This window comes from Amblyraja radiata, chromosome 24 (genome assembly GCF_010909765.2).
Source record: "Amblyraja radiata isolate CabotCenter1 chromosome 24, sAmbRad1.1.pri, whole genome shotgun sequence".
Taxonomy (NCBI): domain Eukaryota; kingdom Metazoa; phylum Chordata; class Chondrichthyes; order Rajiformes; family Rajidae; genus Amblyraja; species Amblyraja radiata.
Window position 1 is genome coordinate 28,068,445 of NC_045979.1, and position 19,761 is coordinate 28,088,205.

Consider the following 19,761-nt stretch of genomic DNA (forward strand, 5'->3'; position numbering starts at 1 on the left):
TCCATAAACCCACCACCCTCTGCAGAAAAAGTTGCCCCTCAAGTTTCCATTAAATCTTTTCCCTTTCACTTTAAACCAATATCCTCCAGTTCTTGATTTCTCTATCCTGGGAAAAATACCGTGCATTCACCTCTCTATTCCCCTCGTGATATTATACACCTCTATCACATGTTCATAAGTCCGAGCAGCAGAATTAGGCCATTTGGTCCATCAAGTTTATTCCACCATTCAATCATGGCTGATTTATCTTTCCCTCTCAACCCTAATCTCCTGCCCTCGCCCCATAACCCCTGACATCCTTACTAATCAAGAATAATGAAGATTACTCCTTAGCCTCCTGCGTTCCAAGGAATTAAGTCCTAGCCAGCCCAACCTCTCCCCATAGCTCAGGCCCTTGAGCCCTGGCAACATCCTCATAGTCTAGGTTGTCTGAGAGTGCCTTGTTCAACATGAATACAACCTGTTAAAGTTATTAGACTATCCAGTTAAAACGCATTTGGTTAGTTATTTCCCATAGATACCCGCAAGGGAAGACTCTAAAGGACGTGCAATTGGACATTAATAATAAGTGAGCTATTGATTACAATTTTTGCCTTATTTTGCTTATTGTTACAATATCTGCCTACGAATAGCAAATACTGACTATATTTCTCAAACTTTAACCAATAATACTCTATCCAAAACAAACTAACTATGCTGGGGGTTCACAATGCTAGTGTGGTAGAAATAAGTGGTGCAATAATTCTGCATATCAAAGTGTGGTAACATCAGTAGCGATCATCCACGTTAATACACATTCAAAGTGCCACAAGGGGTGGGAGATTGCAACCTTCACGTGGTCCGCCCTGGCTCGACAAATGCAATCAACCTGGCGTGCACAATCAAATAAGATCAAATAGACAAGTAGTCCGACAACTTTAGGCTGTGCACGCCATACGCAAGAAGAAAGTGCCACAAAGCAAAACCGATTGCCTGCTGTCAGGATCATTATAAATTCAGACCTTGTTCCTTGCGGTTTCCACATATTATAAAATAAAAATTAACTTCATCCTATGTTGCACTGGATGTTTGCCAGGAAGAGTATTAAGGCAGAAAGGTACTCGTGACAATAAACTAAACTAAAGTAAACAGACACAAAATGGCCTGGATAGAGTGGATGTGGAGAGGATGTTTCCACGAGTGGGACAGTCTAGGAACAGAGGCCATAGCTTCAGAATTAAAGGACGTTCCTTTGGGAAGGTAAATGAGGAGGAATTTCTTTAGTCAGAGGGTGATGAATCAGTGGAATTCTTTGCCATAGACAGCTGTGGAATAGTCAATAGATACTTTTAAGGTTGAGATTGACAGATTCTTGATTAGTTCGGGTGTCAAGGGTTATGGGGAGAAGGCAGGAGAATGTAGTTGAGAGGCAAAGATAGATTAGCCAAGATTGAATGGCAGACTAGACTAGATGGACCGAATGGCCTAATTCTATTCCTTTAACTTATTTTAACGTGAACAGTTCCAAAATACCTCTTAGTAAAATTTCCAGAATGCCTCTTATCTACTATCACAAGGGAAGTCAGTTTGAATTAGCTGTAAAGCACTTAATGCTGTCACTAACACTTTCTCCGGAGGTGATGTTTCAGCAGCAGAACGCTGACACTCGAGCTTTGTGACAATATTATACACTGTATCTTTGTACATGAGAGCTGATTGTTTTTATTCAGTTGGCCAATGTTTGGGAATATTTAGAGTTTGCACGAGGTCAATAGTCCTTTAATCAAAGACAATGACATCTCGCACTCAATGTTGGAACAAAGAACTGCAGGTGGTGGCTTACACAAAAGGACACAAAGTACTGGAGTACCTCAGCGGGTCTGGCAGCATCTCTGGGAACGTGGATAGGTGACGTTTCGGGTTGGGACATTTCTTCACATTTTATCGGTCTGAAGAAGGGTTGAGACTTAAAACGTCACCTATCCATGTTCTCCAGAGATGCTGCCTGACCCGTTGAGTCACAGTAAGTGTTCATGGTTTGCACTTTAACACAATCAGCCTTGGTTCTCTAAGTTAAATTCCCAAAGAAGCAATATAGTTAAAACGTTTTGAAATCCAACGAATCGAGGATAAAACAAAAGGTTCAAGAGCTTTACAATTGTGCCTTACATTATTAGAAAGAAAATTACAAGAGAAGCAGGATTAGAGTAAAACATGACCCAACCTGTGGCTTTCGGTTTTAGGGGAACTAGAACCTAGGCTGATGAACAATGGAATGTGAAGTACAATTAGGAAACCATCATGGCGAAGGCATTCACTGCTCCAGAGTAAATGTAAACTAAACATTTGCATTATACAGCGATCCAGCTCATTTTCATTTTAGTTTTAGTTTACATAGAAACATAGAAAATAGGTGCAGGAGTAGGTGCCCTTCGAGCCTGCACCGCCATTCAATATGATCATGGCTGATCATCCGACTCAGTATCCTGTACCTGCCTTCTCTCCATACCCCCTAAAACCTTTAGCCACAAGGGCCACATCTAACTCCCTCTTAAATATAGCCAATGAACTGGCCTCAACTACCTTCTGTGGCAGAGAATTCCAGAGATTCGCCACTCTCTGTGTGAAAAATGTTTTTCTCATCTTGGTCCTAAAAGATTTCCCCCTTATCCTTAAACTGTGACTCCTTGTTCTGGACTTCCCCAACATCGGGAACAATCTTCCTGCATCTAGCCTGTCCAACCCCTTAAGAATTTTGTAAGTTTCTATAAGATCCCCCCTCAATCTTCTTTGAGGGGGGGTTTAGTTTGGTTTAGAGAGTCAGCGCGGAAACAAGCCCTTCGGCCCATCGAGTCTGCGCTGACCAGCGACACCCGCACACCAACACTATCCTACACACACTACGGACAATTTTACAAAGCTAATTAGCCTACAAACCTGTACGTTTTTGGAGTGTGGGAGGAAGGCGGAGCTCCCAGAGAAAACCCACATTGGGTGGGAGAGATAGACAGATAGATAAAGAGAGATCTGTACACTTACTGCTGTACCTCAGGCCTTCCTTTCCCTGGTCATCGATTACTCTGAGATGTTGTAAGGAAGGACATTGGGAGACAAGATGAAGAAGCCTTCTGGTGGCAATGTGAAGGAGTTGAGTGGTGTGGGCAGCACCATTCACACTGTCAGTAGACAGGGATTGCATCGAATAACTCACCCCTTCAGGAGAACAAAAATACAAGGGAGGACTTTGGCAGATTTGTCACTGAAGCTTTTATTCTATATTTTGCTGCCAAAGCTTTCTTATAGGTGCAGACCTTTAATCGTTTGAACATTTAATTAGGGAGCCACATTTAAAAGGGTCATTAGGGGAATCACTTTTCAGAGACACATCCTCAAAGGGAATATACTATGCAAATGATTTAATGCGTGACTTTGATGTTTGGTGCATACAACTGGACGAGTTAAATAAAGCTGGGAGACAGTATTAAGTTTTCAGAATTAACACCAACTTTCATGCATCAAAGCTGCAACATGACTAGGCCTGATTCAGAGTGAGTTGAAAGAGGCCCCCGTCTAACTCAGCATCTTATGTCGGTCAAAGACGGTCTTCCGCTGCTCCTGCACCTGACGCTTCCATCGCTGCTGTGCTCCCTCCACCCTCTCGAGGACAGTGTTGGCACGGGCTTGTCCATGAGAAGGAGTGAACGGCCGGGTGTCCTGGAAGATAGATGCAAAAAAAAAAATCACTCAGTGTATTTATAACGCTTGTCATTTTAGACGTATCCTTGACACGCTAGAGACCTTCCTTGGTTGTTTAGAAATGAGGAACTGCAGGTGCTGGTTTACCAAAGGAAAGGTACAAAGTGCTGGAGTAACTCAGTGGCTCAGGCAGCATCCCAGGAGAACATGGATAGGGCACCAAAGATGGATACAAAGTGTTGGAATAACTCAGCGGGTCAGGCAGCATCTCTGGAGAAAAAGGATGGGTGACGTTTCGAGTCGGGACCCATCTTCAAGATCACATACCCATGTTCTCCAGGGAGGCTGCCCGGCCGGCTGAATTACTCCAGCTTTTTGTGTTTTCTTATTCCTTCTTTAACGATGAGGCTTATACATTTTAATCTTGTCAACAGATTTTATCTTTCCTATTTAGCTCATCGCCTCACATACGTTTTCCCACTTATGTACCTCCATAATTATATAAAAACACAATTAATTGTGCACAATACCAGGATGAATGATAGAAATGGGACATAGGTTTAAGGTGCGGGGGGAAAGATTCAATAGGAACCCGAGTGGAAACCTTTTTACACAAATTGTGGTGGGTGCATGCAATGAGCTGCCAGAGAAGGTAGTTGAGGCAGGTACTATCGTAAAGTTTAAGAAACATTTAGACAGGTATATGGATAGGATAGATTTAGAGGGATGTGGGCTAAATGCTGGCAGGTGGAACTAGTGTAGATGGGGCATGTTGGCCGGCGTAGGCAAGTTGGGACAAAGGGCCTGCTTCCGTGCTTTATGACTCCATATAATTTTACTTTAGATACCCCTTGAACCTAATAAATCTCTTCCCCGCCCTCACTAAGGCCCTTCACATCAAACACATAAAAAGATGTTTCATGCACAAAACTTTGGTCGAAGCTACAAGTTTTAAGCAAAGGAGAAATGTAGGGAAGGGGTGCGTTTTGAGGGTTGAGAGGGTTGAGGTTATGATTGTGGCAGCTGAAGGCACTGCCTCCAACAACCAAATGAGGGAATTTGGCAATGAACTGGAACCGAGTGCAATACCCAAGAAAATAAATATTTGGTGTTTAGGGACAGATAGGTCAATCCTTTTGTGATAATAGCTAGAGATTTTTAAGCTCAGAACTACATCCAGTTTACTCATTAGGTGCAAGCACAGGGAGTGGGAAATACAGGGGCAGTGAAGACTGTATTAAGCTACATGAGGCACAGAACATCTCACATAGTATTTCCGTAGATGCTCGGTGATGGTTATGGAGTTTAAAATTAGTCATTGAGGAATATCCTGTTAAAGTTTGCGAAATGTCTTTTTTCAGAAGTGCATAACTGATAGGAGCAGAATTAGGCCATTCAGCCCATCAAGAATAGTCCGCCATTCAATCATGGCTGATCTATCTTTCCCTCTTCACCCCATTCTCCTGCCTTCTCCCCATAACCCCTGACACCCAGTACTAATCAAGAATCTATCTATCTCTGCTTTAAAAATATCAATTGACTTAGCCACAGCCAATCTGTGGCAATAAATTCCACAGATTCACCACCCTCTGACTAAAGAAATTCCTCCTCATCTACTTCCTAAAAGGGTGTCCTTTAAGTCAGATGCTAAGACCTCTGGTCCTAGACTCTCCTGCTAGTGGAAACATCCTCTCCACATCCACTCTACCCAGGCCTTTCACTATTCGGTACGTTTCAACGAGGTCCCCCTCAACCTTCTATACCCCAGCGAGTAGAGGCCCAGTGCCAATTTCCCTCAATTAGTATTTAAGATTCGGATGAATTGCTCCAGCAATGAACAGTCAGCGGAAAGGCTATACAAGATTATAATCCAGCTGTCCACCGTGTACAGATGCAGGATAAAGGGAATAGTGTTTTGTGCAAGATGAAGTCCAGTAAAGTCAGATAAAAGATGGCCTGAGGGTCTCAAATGAGGTAGATGGTGCGTCAGGAGAGCTTTCTAGTTGCTGCGAGGATGGTTCTGTTGCCTGATAACAGCTGGGAAGAAACTGTCCCTGAATCTGGAGGTGTGTGTTTTCCACTTCTGTACCTCTTGCCTGATGGGTGAGGGGAGAAAAGTGACTGGTGTGAGACTGCTCCTTGATTGTGCGGCTGGCCTTGCCGACGCACCTTGCCAAGGTGTAAATGGAGTCAATGGAAGGGGGGTTGGTTTGTGCGATGATCTGGGCTACGTCCACAATTTTCTGTAACCATTTGCCGTCTTAGAACATAGAAAAAACATAGAAAATAGGTGCAGGAGTAGGCCATTCGGCACTTTGAGCCTGCACCGCCATTCAATATGATCATGGCTGATCACCCAACTCAGTATCCAGTACCTGCCTTCTCTCCATACCCCCTGATCCCTTTAGCCACAAGGGCCACATCTAACTCCCTCTTAAATATAGCCAATGAACTGGCCTCAACTACCTTCTGTGGCACAGACTCACCACTCTCTGTGTGAATTTTTTTTTTCTCATCTCGGTCCTAAAAGACTTCCCCCTTAGTCTTAAACTGTGACCCCTTATTCTGGATTTCCCCAACATTGGGAACAATCTTCCTGCATCTAGCCTGTCCAACCCCTTAAGAATTTTGTAAGTTTCTATAAGACCCCCCCCTTAATCTTCAAAATTCTAGCGAGTACAAGCCGAGTCTATCCAGTCTTTCTTCATATGAAAGTCCTGCCATCCCAGGAATCAGTCTGGTGAACCTTCTCTGTACTCCCTCTACGGCAAGAATTGGATGGAGCTGTTCCCAAACCATGCTGTGATGCATCCCGATAAAATGCTTTCTACGGCATGTCTGTAGAAGTCGGCATACCGCAACATTTTAACAACAGATATTGTCCTCGGTTTCCCTCTGAAAAAGGCATTAAGTCCTCTTTAAACTTGCACGTGATTGAAAGGAATGGGAACATTACAATGATTTGGATGAACAGGCAGCGGGTAACTCAGCAATAAAGACAGCCAGGAAATTGTGTGATTTCGTTAAAAAAAAGAATGACTAGATTTGCACTTTTACGAGATTGAACTGTAAGGTAAATCTGACGGCCAGTCTCAGCTGATTGCAAGGCAATGCTAGTCTACACATGCCCTCAGATATCACAGTTCCCCTGTGCACAATGTTTGCAGCCACATCCAGAGCAAAATGGTTCATTTGTTAATTGAAGCTGATGACAGAACAGAACAGAACAGACTCATCGAGCCAGGCAGCATGGAAACAGGCCCTTAGTTCCAACTTGCCCATGCCCATAACAAATGTTCCATCTACACTGGTCCCACTGCCCATGTTTGGCCCATATCCCTCCAAGCCTTTCCTATCCATGCACCTGTCCAAATGTCTTTTAAGTGTAATAATACCTGCCTCAACTATCTCCTCTAGCAGCTCATTCCATACATCGATCACCCATACACAAGGGTCCCGACTTGAAATGGCACCCATCCTTTTTCTCGGGAGATGCTGCCAGACCCGCTGAGTTACTCCAGCATTTTGGGTCTATCACCCATACACTAAATATCAGCCCTCTTCTAACTTCTTGCTGTGCAATGTTGCAGAGAGACCCTGGATAACTTTCAGCATCTCAGTGGAGGCTGATGAACCTTCATTTCCCCCAAATACAATAGCAAAGCCTTTGGCCATTGGAGAACAGGAACATTCAAAGAACAAGACCTCAAACTTGGCACAATGCTCATGGTCTACTGAGCAGCAGTGATCCTTGCCTTCCTGTAAGCTTTCCACACAAATGCTATCCAAAGTAGACACAAAATGTTGGAGTAACTCAGTGGGACAGGTAGCATCTCTGGAGAGAAGGTGTGGGTGAGGTTTCGGTTCGCGACCCTTCTTCAGACACTTCTTCTGAAGATGGGTCTCCACCCGAAATGTCACCCATTGAGTCTGAAGTCAACCATTGAGTCAGATGGCAAATTCGACATGCCCATCGGCGCCAAAGTCCCGATGAGGTCCAGATCGATCGCCTCTCCTGGCCTGGACGCCACATTTTCGGGGAGACTTCTAGAGGGAATTTCAAGTGCGGTCTCGTAATTTTGTCCGGATTAATAGAAATATCGGACCACCGGTTGCCGGAAAATTGGTGCTGGACCTATTTACAGCGGAGTCAGGGGATATGGGGAGAAGGCAGGAACGGGGTACTGATTGGAGATGATCAGCCATGATCACATTGAATGGCGGTGCTGGCTCGAAGGGCCGAATGGGCTACTCCTGCACCTATTGTCTATTGCCATTTGGGGGAACAGGTTTGTATGTTTCTAAATTCCCCAAGTGATATTTAACTTGGATTACTGACAAATAATATTCTGTTTACAGTTGAAGATCTTCAAGAACCTCCTATTTAAAAAAAATATATTTTTTAAAATCTTTCAGCAAAGCGTGAAGCCAGCTGGCAGTGTAGTGTTTTCATCTTTCCGAATTTTTATTCATTGTGGTTTCCATGGTTTGATAATGTGGTACTCAAATTTCAACAGACATACAAAAAAAGGAAACAATATTGTTTGTGGTTTGTTGTACTTGTGAAAACTTGCAGGCTTTTGGAATAAAGCTGACAGAGACAGACGTGCTACTGATGTGAAAATATTCAATAAATATATGGATATGTACCAGTCTGTGAATGTATAGTAACAATATGGACAAATATCGGCTTGTGACAAACTAGAAGGGTAATCAACACTCTGAAACAGAACACAGACGGCACTGGGCCTGTACTCGCTGGAGTTTAGAAGGACGAGGGGACACCTCATTGAAACTTACCGAATAGTGAAAGGCTTGGATAGAGTGGATGTGGAGATGATGTTTCCACCAGTGGGAGAGTCTAGGACTAGAGGTCATAGCCTCCGATATAAAGGACGTTCTTTTAGGAAGGAGATGAGGAGGAATTTCTTTAGAATAGGGTCTCTCTGCAACATTGGCACAGGTTCATGAGCAATGAGATCCCATTTTTCTGAAAGGTAATATCGAACTAACCATGCATTCATTTTAGTAATGTATGAATAGCTTGGAACAGTTACATACAAGTACATATTTTATTGCTTCTGAATGCTCCCTGCGGTATCAATGAGCTAAAAATTGTAATAAGGGACCAGCACAACAATACATAATTCTCTCTGAGACATTAGAACACAGAACAGTACAGCACAGTAACAAGTCCTTCAGCCCACAATGTTTGTGCTGAACATGATGTCAAGTTAAACTACTCTCCTCTGCCTGCATGCAATTCCATATCCCTCCCTTCCCTGCATATTCTTGCCATAGAGGGAGAACAGAGAAGGTTCACCAGACTGATTCCTGGGATGTCAGGACTTTCATATGAAGAAAGACTGGATAGACTCGCCTTGTACTCCCTAGAATTTAGAAGATTGAGGGGGGATCTTATAGAAACGTACAACATTCTTAAGGGGTTGGACAGGCTAGATGCAGGAAGATTGTTCCCGATGTTGGGGAAGTCTAGAACAAGGGGTCACAGTTTAAGGATAAGGGGGAAATCTTTTAGGACCGAGATGAGGAAAACATTTTTCACACAGAGAGTGGTGAATCTCTGGAATTCTCTGCCACAGAAGGTAGTTGAGGCCAGTTCATTGGCTATATTTAAGAGGGAGTCAGATGTGGCCCTTGTGGCTAAAGGTATCAGGGGGTATGGAGAGAAGGCAGGTACAGGATACTGAGTTGGATGATCAGCCATGATCATATTGAATGGCGGTGCAGGCTCGAAGGGCCGAATGGCCTACTCCTGCACCTATTTTCTATATTTCTATGTTTCTATATCCATGTGCCTCTCTCTTAAATGCCACCATTGCATCTGCCTCCACCACCACCTCTGGCAGTGTGTTCTAGATACCCATCACACTTTGCTGAAAAGAAACTTCCCCTGTACATCCTCATTTGAACTTTTACTCTCTCACCTCAAAGCTATGCCCTCTGGTCTTTGACATTTCCACTCTGGGGAAAAAAGGTTCTGACTGTCTATCGTATCTATACATCTCATAATTGTATACACCACCATCAGGTCACCCCTCAGCCTTTGATGCTCCAGAGAAAACAACCCATGTTTGTCTGACCTCTCTTTATAGCTAATACCCTCCAATCCAAGCAGTATTCTTGTGAAATCTCTCCAAAGCCTCCACATCCTTCCTGTAATGGGGTGAAATGCAGACAATAATCCAAATGCAGCCTAACCAAAGTCGTATAAATCCCAACGTGTCTTCCTGATTCCTGAACTCAATGCTCTGACCGATGAAGGAAAGGATACAGTACGCTTAAGGGCCTGTCCCACAGGCTGTATAGTCGTGTGAGGTCTCCTATGGTCGTGAGGGGTCTCCAAAGAGTCGTAGCGTCTTTCTGGTCGCCGCTGAATTTTCAACATGTTGAAAATTTCGGCGACCTATCACGGGTGCCAGCAGTCGCCTGTAAAGGTCGCGTAAGTGGGACAGGCCCTTAACTTTACATCTCCTTGTGTGGCCAATTTCAGGAAGCTATAGACTAGATCTTCTGCTGGGTTAGCAGTTCTTCTATTGAGAACACTGCATATTGCACGAGTCATTTTAGGCTCTGGTAGCTAAGGCAATTTAAAATCAGTGAATGACTCAAAGTATTTAATGTAAAGCACCACAGCATGTCACTGGGCCAAGTAGCATTTCTTCAGGCATGGGTGTGGGGAAACAAATTATGTGCGGCGTCAGTTTCTGTTGCTTAATATCCTATTATCCCAGAGGATCCTGCTTAAGTCTTCACAAAATAAACCATTTTCAGGTTTTCCCGGTCTCACTAAATTATTATATGAACATAACACAAAAAAACATAACTCTACTTAATGCATTGTTTCTTTCAAGAGTTGGAGCAACATTTACAATCTGAGGATGTCAGTATGTTTCTTTGCCCAAGAAAATAACACTGCGCATCTTTCAGGAATGGTTTAGTTTAGTTTAGAGATACAGCGTGGAACAGGCCCTTCGGCCCAACAAGTCCATGCCGACCAATGATCACCCGTTCACACTAGTTCCATGTTATCCCAGTTTCGCATCCTACACATTAGGGGCAACTTACAGAAGCCAATTAACTTACAAACCTGCACATTTATGGAATGTGGGAGGAAACCAGAGCACCTGGAGGAAACCCACGCGGTCAAAGGGAGAATGTACAAACTCCGCACGTATGGCACACACATACAGGATCGAACCCTCTGCCCCCTTATTCATCACAATTGAATAGCTCCTTTCTTGAAGATCGTCACAATTATAGGATCTTTGAAATCCCCTGGGGTATCTTCCCAGATGCCGATGATAGATCTGTGTGAGAGGTTCTTCACCACTCAGTTTTGGAACGTTATTGAAGATACCATCTGCTCCCAAGACTTTACATTTTAGTCGCACCTGGCCTTTTTTGACATTTTGCTCAAAAATGCAGCAAGTCTAAATCGAATAAACTGCCGTAGAATGGGGTCAAGGGCGCATATATCAGAAAGAACATTGCATTTAAGGAAGTCTTTAGTTTAGTTTAGTTTATTACGTACACGCGTGCACACACGCATGCACGCACACACACGCAATCCAAATTCCATTTGAAGACAAAGTGCTGGAGTATCTGCGTGTCAGGAAGCATCTCTGAAGAACATAGGCAGGCGATGTTTCGGGGCGAGACTCCCCTTCAGACTACTTCTAGTCTGCAGAAGGGTGCTGACTCGTAATTTCACCTCGCCATGTTCTCTAGAGCTTCTGCCTGACCCGCTGTGTTCCTCCAGCACTTTATTGTCTTGCTGGTAAACCAACAATTGCAGTTTCTTATGTCTCCAAATTCCATTTTGCTGAATCGACAATTCCTTTATGAATAATGTCCACCATTTGTCTCTAGGTTTACTCGTTATCAATGCAGTCCATTATCTACGGTTGACTTTGGTCTCCCAAACATTGCTTTATTACTCCCAAGCCCTTCGTAAAAGTAACCTTATTTTGATATCATGAACTTTCTTCACCACAAGGTGCCTTGCTGTCTGTTTTGGTCTGTTAGACATCACCAGACGAATTAAGATAGAGCAGCTTGTGTACAAATGACTGCCAATAGCAATAGGTTCAATTCATTGGCTTGCAACACTGCCAATTATTTGCATGTGGGTCAACAGATTAGTGTAGGGTTTCAATTAATTTGTACAAATCTATTAGGGTAGTTTTAGGGCTTTATCAATTGCAGAACTAAATTTATGCAACTGATATTTAATCTTTAGGAATTCTAACTGTAGATTCATATTTCAAATATGTCAAATATAATACATTGCGAATAAAAATGAAAAAAAGGCAAAAGGAGAAAACGTTTACATTTTGGTTTCATATGTTCCTAAGTGATCGGAGCAGGATTAGGCCATTTGGCCCATCAAGTCTACTCCTCCATTCAATCATGGCTGATCTATATCTCCCTCCTAACCCCATTCTCCTGCCTTCTCCCCATTACCCCTGACACCCGTACTAATCATGGCAGTTAGTAGTGTTGTGGCACAGACATACAGCCAGTACAGATGCTGCTTCAAAGTTTCAACAATCTGACTTCGAACCTGATCCCTTTGTGGAGTTTGCATGCTCTGCCTTTAACTGCACTAGTTTCTACTCAGGAGTTCCGGCTCCCACCTGGATCCCAAAGACACGTGGGTTGGTAGGGTATGTAGGAAAGTATCTCTAGTGCATAAATAAATGATAGAATCTGGGAAGAAGTTGATCAAGGTGTGGGGAGATTAAGTTAGATGGAACATCTGTGGGGTAATGGGATATGTCTTAGTGCTTCCTCCACTGGTGTCTTTGTGTAATTGTCTTTGAGATCTGGATGTTCTTGGCAAGGGCAGCATTTATTGCCTATCCCTAATTGCAAGCTGCCTTTGCAATCAATGTTGTTTTGCTGAAATCTTGGTGGAGAGTCTATGTAAGGTGGGAACAATGTGGAGAACTGCTGGAGGTAGTCAACGAGGAGTCAAGGCACCCACTAAAACGAATGACCCCATCTCTCCTCCATTCATGCAGGGAGAACTTAGGCATCTCCTTGCATCCGGTTAGTGCAATGATTCAAAAGGTGCAGCGATAGAGTTGCTGCCTTACAGTGCCAGAGACCCGGGTTCGATCCTGACTTCAGGAGGTGTCTGTATGGAGCTTGTACGTTCTCCCTGTGACTGTACGGGTTTTCTGCAGGAGCTCTGGTTTCCTCCCACATTCCAAAGACGTGCAGGTTTGTAGGTTAGTTAATTGGCTATCTCCAGTGTGTAGATGTGAAACTGGGATAATATAGAACATGAGGTGATATACAGGTCGCAGGGTCTGTTTCCATGCCTTTTAACCAAACCAAGCTTTTTAAAGAAAAAGTGAAGTCTGAAACCATTTAAAACACTTCTTTCTTTGTTCAGCTCAGTGATCCTCAATTCTTCATCATTCTTATCCCAATGAAAGTCAGAGATTACTACCTGTTATCAGACCTGTAATTGTACAGCTTTTATTTACTTTGGCCGCTATACTTTGTTTCCCTCCCAGTTAACAAGTAACCGAGTTCTTTGACTTCCCCCACGCATCTCTGCTCAGCATCTCGGAAGCACCTTGAAACGGTTTCACAGTCACGTTAACGATGTTACATAACTGGAAACAGTTCTAATTTTTAATCATAATACTATAACTTCATTTAGAGACTGCAGAAGATGGAACAGCGAGCAAAAACAAACGCGTTGGAAGATCTCAGCTGGTCGGGCAGCATCTGTGGAGGGAAATGGATATTTTGGGTTGGAACCATTCATCTGACTGAAAGAGTTGAGAGGAGATAGGCAGTGTAGAGAGGTGATGGGGAGGGGTGGGTCAGGACTGGCAAGAGCTGGCCCTAGTCTTGCTGCATGTCTTCAGTCCATTCCCTCCACAAAGGCTGCCTGACCCGTTGAGTTCCTTCAGCACTTTGTGTTTTATCCAAATTCACTGGATTTCTTTCATAGTTCTTCTTAAATAGATTTTAAGATCTATTTAGGTTGCCAGGATCTAATATTAAGGATATTAATATAAGACCCATGCCTGCTCCTATTTTCTTATGTTTTTCAATGTGAACAGGGCTGCAGTTACTGAGCGAACACCATCAAAAATCTCCTTCTCTCTGCGTTCACCTCACACGCTTACAGAGACGGAGAAAAAGAGCAATATAAACAAGGTCATTGTTAAGGAGGTGATTAAAACAACTACGCTATTAAAAAATGTCAAAGCCTCATTTAGTTCTGTCTGTGCAAAGCTGTTGCAGTGTAGAAATGGCTAATACAACATGGTGATTTGTGAACAGCAAGGGTCAAAGATGTGCGGAGAAGGAAAGTAGGGAGGAATTCGTAGACCTCGACGCTTTGCAAAGATCAGAGGCATGTCCATCATTGGCAAGCGTTTCATGCCAAAAGTGTACATGATGCAATTGCGGGAAAAACGGCTCTCAAAAACACTGCGAGACATGAAGCGGAGAGCGAGCGCGGAGGTTCTGTCAACAGTGACATTCGATAGGAAGTGACTTGTGTCAAAGGAGGGGTTTCACGGAACTACATCAAAGGCTGCATTTGAACAGGGCTTTCAACAATGATCATCATACATGCAGTGCATCAATCAATCTAGAACACAGCAGCTTGAAGCTGAAGAAAGTAGTCATTAAGTCTGAGACCTGTCATCCAATTTCACACGCAGAGAAACAGAATTCATGAGTCAGGGGAATAACATCACTTTTGAATAGGTACACTAATGGTATTTTTGTTTTTCTTCCCTTTCACAGATGAGTAATACCTTTATGGTCCTTCCAAAAACAATTCCTACTACATGGCACCTTAGACCATAAGGCATAAAAACAGAATTAGGCCATTTGGCCCATCGAGTCTCCTCCGCCATGGCTGATCTGTTTTTCCCTCACCACCTCATTTTCCTGCCACCTTCCTGTAATCTTTGAGGTCCTTACTAACCAACAACCTGTCAAACTCTGCTTTAGAAATACCCAATGTCTTGGCCTCCACAGACATTTATGGCAATGAATTCCACAGATTCACCAACCCTGAGAAACCCAGTCTTGAGAAGCTAGAAACGTTACGCGTAACAAAGTGTGGAGTCATACATTTTGGTCCCAGGAACGATTGTGTTACCATATGATGAGCGTTTGATGGTATTGGGCCTGTAATCGTTGGGGTTTAGAAGGATGAGGTGGGTCCTCATTGAAGCTTACCGAATAGTGAAAGGCCTGGATGGAGTGGAGAGGATGTTTCTAGTACTTTGAGAGTCTGGGAACAGAGCCAGAGAATAAAAGGATGTTCCTTTTGATGGAATATTCAGAATGCAGAGGATAGAGGAAGCTAAAGAACTGTGGAAATAGCAGTATTTTCAAATTTGTGGGCGGCACGGTGGCGCAGCGGTAGAGTTGCTGCCTCACAGCGCCCGTGTTTGATACTGACTGTGGGCGCTGTCTGTACGGAATGTGTATGCGAATGGGCCGATTCAGCCCTTAGAAAGCGGCTAATAAAGTCCAGATTACAAAACATGGGGGTGGTGGGGGGGGGGGTGGGTCGTCTATCCTATCAATGCAGCTGTCCAAGTACCAGAATACGTAGAAAACCAGAGCATGATAAGATAGAACGAGTGTGCTTTTATGAAACAAAGTGAGATGTAACCACAGAGTAGGCGACAGGGAAAACCCTGGATGCAGTTTATTTGGATTTTCAAAGAACTGTCAACAAGACACCAGATAATAGGTCGCTTTTTAAAATGAGACCTCAAAGATTTAATGTTTACATAACAGAGTGGACAGAGGATTGATTAAAGAGCGGAAAACAAAATGATAGGTCTTTTTAATGTGGCAGACTATTAACGGGGTGCCAAAGAAAGCAGTATTGGATTCTCTTATGAATAATTTATATGTTAAATGTGTGCATTGGCAGAATGTAACTATTCCAAGCTTTGTTGCAGGTACAATGCTGGGCGAGAGAACCAGCTGTAACAGGTTAAACATATGGGCAAAGTGACAGCAGAGGGAATCAAATATGGAAAAGTGCGAGTTTGTTGGCTGTAAAGAATGGAAATTTTCATTTTTTTAAAGAAGTATATGGAACTGGTGAACATTTATATCCAGAGGGAATAAAATACAATTTAAAAAAAAAATACTCAGCAGGTCAGGCAGCACCTGTGGAGAAAGGAAACAGTTAATGAAATTTTGTCAGAACTCAATCAGAACAATTTTTCAGCAGAGTTGTTCCAATTATAATGGGGCTGTCCCACTGTACGATCTATTTCAAGAGTTCTCTCGGGTTTCCTCTGATTCGAACTCGGAGAATTACGGTAATAGTCGCTCGTAGGTACTCGGGGCTCTTGTGGACATTTTACAACATGTTGAAAAATCTTCACCCGTCTTCCCGAGCTTACCGCGTTTCCCGAGTACCTGCCGTTAGCGTTACGAGCCGCTAAGAGACGTCCCGAACTCCGACGTACCCGCAACATACATTCTACGTGCTTCCACGAGTTTGATTTTTAAAAAACTCGGGAGAGCTCTTGAATTAGCTCGTACAGTGGGACAGCCCCATCAGTTCTGATGAACAATCATAAAACCTGAAATGTTAATTCTGATTCTTTCTTCCTAGATACTGCCTGACCTGCTGAGTCTCCCCAGCAATTTCAATTTTGTTTCAGATTTTCAGTTGCTGCAGTATTTCTTTCTGATGTGCAAAGGAATCTAGATGTGCTTCAAGGAATAAAGTGAACACACAGGCAGGGCAAGTGAACAGACAGGCAAATAGAACATTTGGATTTAGACAGGCAGGGGGTAGTGTAAAAGGAAGACTTGCTGAGACCTTGTTGAGACTTTGTTTGGATAATGGTGTGGTTCTGGTCTGTGCAAGTGACAAAGCATGAACTGGCCTTGGAGTCAGCGCAACATACATTTGTACTATTGATCGCAGGGAAGGAGAGTTCTTGAAGATGAGGGAACGGAGAAGATTGTACCTGGCTCACTGTAGTTTGGAGGAATGATAGATGATCTCGTTCCGACAGGGAATGACAAAATAAATGCTGAGAGATTTAATTTTCACCCTCAAAGCTCATTCATTATAAACACAAACCCATTATTTCATTAGTGCTTCTGCCTATTAGGGTCTGGAAGCTTTGGAGGGTACAGCTGCTGCCTTACAGCCCCAGAGACCCGGGTTCGATCTTGACCTCGGGTGCTGTCTTTACGGAGTTTGTACCTTCTCCCTGTGACCGCGTGGGTTTTTCTCCGGGTGCCCCAGCTTCCTCCCACACTCCAAAGACGTACAGGTTTGTGGGCTAATTGGCTTCTGTCAATTATCCCTAGTGTGTCGGATAGTGTTAGTAATAGCTGGTTGGAGTGGACTCGGGTGGGCTGACGGGCCTGTTTCCGCACTGTATCTCGAAACAAAACTTTAATTTGGAGCAAAATATTAGCAGCAAGGAAGATTTCAAAGCAAAACCAGTCCTGCAAATATCCAGTGTGGGATTGAGGCATGAAGCTGCCCGGGCTTGATTTGACTTCTGAGGTTGGTTCAGGACAGGTATAGGGTATTTAAAATGTCTTCTCCATTCTGATTTTGGCATGTTATTATTTATTGCAAAACATGCAATTAGCAATAATTGATACTTTTTGAGTTTGTTTAATATCTGTAATTTGTTTTATCCAGTTGTAACTTCGATATTAACCATTTAATTCAGGAGAAGCTTAATGTTGCCCACTCTGTACATTAGTGTTTCAAAAAAAAATCCAAGCAGTGTTTAAAAGAAGGAGAAATAAACAAGTTTTTTTATTACCGCCCTGTTTAATCCACTTTTATTTGTCTAGAATGATTTTGGCGATCATGCCTGAAGATGATAAAAGTTGGGAGGGTATTGTAGGATTGGTGTAAATGCGAACTTGATGTTTGGCCTGAACCTGATGGGCCGAAGGGCCTGCTCCTTGCTGCATGACTCTTTCAACCCTCGCAACAACAAAAAATCCTTTTGACTTTCCTGTAATGCCCCGTATATGTTTGTCCTTTCCTCCATTCCTTGAACGTGCAACCAGCTCCCAAATCCAGCCACAAATACAGGAACCCAGTTCCAATGGCGTCACCATCATCACTGTAGTTGCAGGACCATAACATAGCTCCTGCCAAAATTTAAAAGTGAACCATATGTGGGAAGGAACTGCAGATGCTGGTTTAAACCGAAGATAGACACAAAACATTTTTCATACAGAGTGGTGAATCTCTGGAATTCTCTGCCACAGAAGGTAGTTGAGACCACAGTTCATTGGCTATATTTAAGAGGGAGTTAGATGTGGCCCTTGTGGCTAAAGGGATCAGGGGGTATGGAGAGAAGGCAGGTACAGGATACTGAGTTGGATGATCAGCCATGATCATATTGAATGGCGGTGCAGGCTCGAAGGGCCAAATGGTCTACTCCTGCACCTATTTTCTATGTTTCTATGTTTCTATGTAAAAGCTGGAGTAACTCAGCGGGACAGGCAGCATCTCTGGAGAGGAGGAATGGGTGACGTTTCAGATCGAGACCCTTCTTCAGACTGGATCCGATCCGAAACTTCCTCCAATAACGGTGAACCACCCTATCTCATCAATCTCAACCTCCCGCAACCTTTGGTATCGTTGACTGCATTAGTTTAGTTTATGTTTGTCACGTGTACTGAGGTACAGTGAAAAGGTTTTGTTTGCGTGCTATCCAGTCAAAGGAAAGACTACAGATGACTACAATCAGGCCGTCCACACTGAACACATAACGGGTACAGCATGTGTTGTTCAAATAAAGATTTGACAGAGTGGAACGTTCGTAATGGATGATAGCAGATCCTCTTCTGAGACTGACAAGCGAAGAGTTGCCATGCTTGGGCGCCATCTTGGATCAATCCTTCTTCACTCGTACACTATTTACCTTTGAGACGGCCTGTAAAATCTATCTCCTGTCAAGCTAATCGTTAGCTGCAATAATATCTCTTTGTCTATCTCAGAGTCAACTTTTGTTTTGTTCTTGCAAAGTGCCTGAGGACATTTCAACACATTAAATATACTTCATAAGCGAGAGTTCTATCCGAACTTAATGGAACATTTTGACAGGTTTCACAGACAGGAAGTGTGTGCAGATATTACTTTACTCAGATTAAAATACTTTTTGTCCTCATGCCCTGCTGGAAACCGCGACATAGATACTTCCTAACATCATGCTCCATGGCTCTGTGACTATCATGCCCATGCTATTTGTCCACAATAATCTGTTACATTTTGGTTTGTCACCAGGAGGTAGCTGTTCCAAGACTTGCCCCAACCCCGTAATTCCTTCTTGTCTCTGCTCCTGTCGGGCAAAAGGTACCGAAGCTCGAAAGCGCACACCACCAGACCCAGGTACATCTTCCTCCCCTCTGTAATGAAGCTTCTGAACAGTCCTTTCATCGGCTTGGGCACTGTTCAATTTACCTCCACCCCATTATGGACATTGGACTTTGTCTCTGGAACTGATGCGCTACATTGCGGACAGCTCCATATCCTGCACCCTGTATCTTCACCTTTGCTCTACCTATTGTACTTGTGTTTGACTTGGTTTGTGTATTTATATATATTAATTATCTGCTCTGGTTTGATAGCATGCAGAGCATATTTTCTGTACCTCGGTACACATGACGATAATAATTCTAAACTGGGACTGAACTGAATACAGTTCTAAACTGAATAATTCTAAACAGTGATGGAGTACCTTGTGTACTCTCAATAAGGGGCATACTTCTTGCGATAACTTCCCCATTACCTTTTGTTGACAATACCCCATTAGTTTATTTTATTAGATTTGCTTTGCTGAGAGCAACACCATTACATAGTTGTAATATATATATAAACAGCCCAGAGGGGGAGCTTGTCTGAAGATGGGTCTCGACCCGAAACGTCACCCATTCCTTCTCCCCGGAGATGCTGCCTCTCCCACTGAGTTACTCCAGCATTTTGTGTCTAACACAGTACAGTTAAGCTTCAAGGTGGAAGTGTGTGGCAGAGATATGTCAATCTGTCGTTATTCATGCAGAAATACT

At 43.3% G+C, this 19,761-nt stretch overlaps 1 protein-coding gene across 1 annotated transcript in view; it reads right to left on the reverse strand.

Moving 5' to 3' along the window:
* Nucleotides 1-3,222: 3,222 nt before the first annotated feature.
* tmem9 (transmembrane protein 9) overlaps nt 3,223-19,761 on the reverse strand; it is a 50,911-nt gene continuing 34,372 nt past the window's right edge. Inside the window, exon 5 of the mRNA XM_033042766.1 lies at nt 3,223-3,693. Within this exon, the coding sequence (XP_032898657.1) occupies nt 3,550-3,693 (144 nt within the window). The 3' untranslated portion in view covers nt 3,223-3,549. The remainder of the gene's footprint in view (nt 3,694-19,761) is intronic.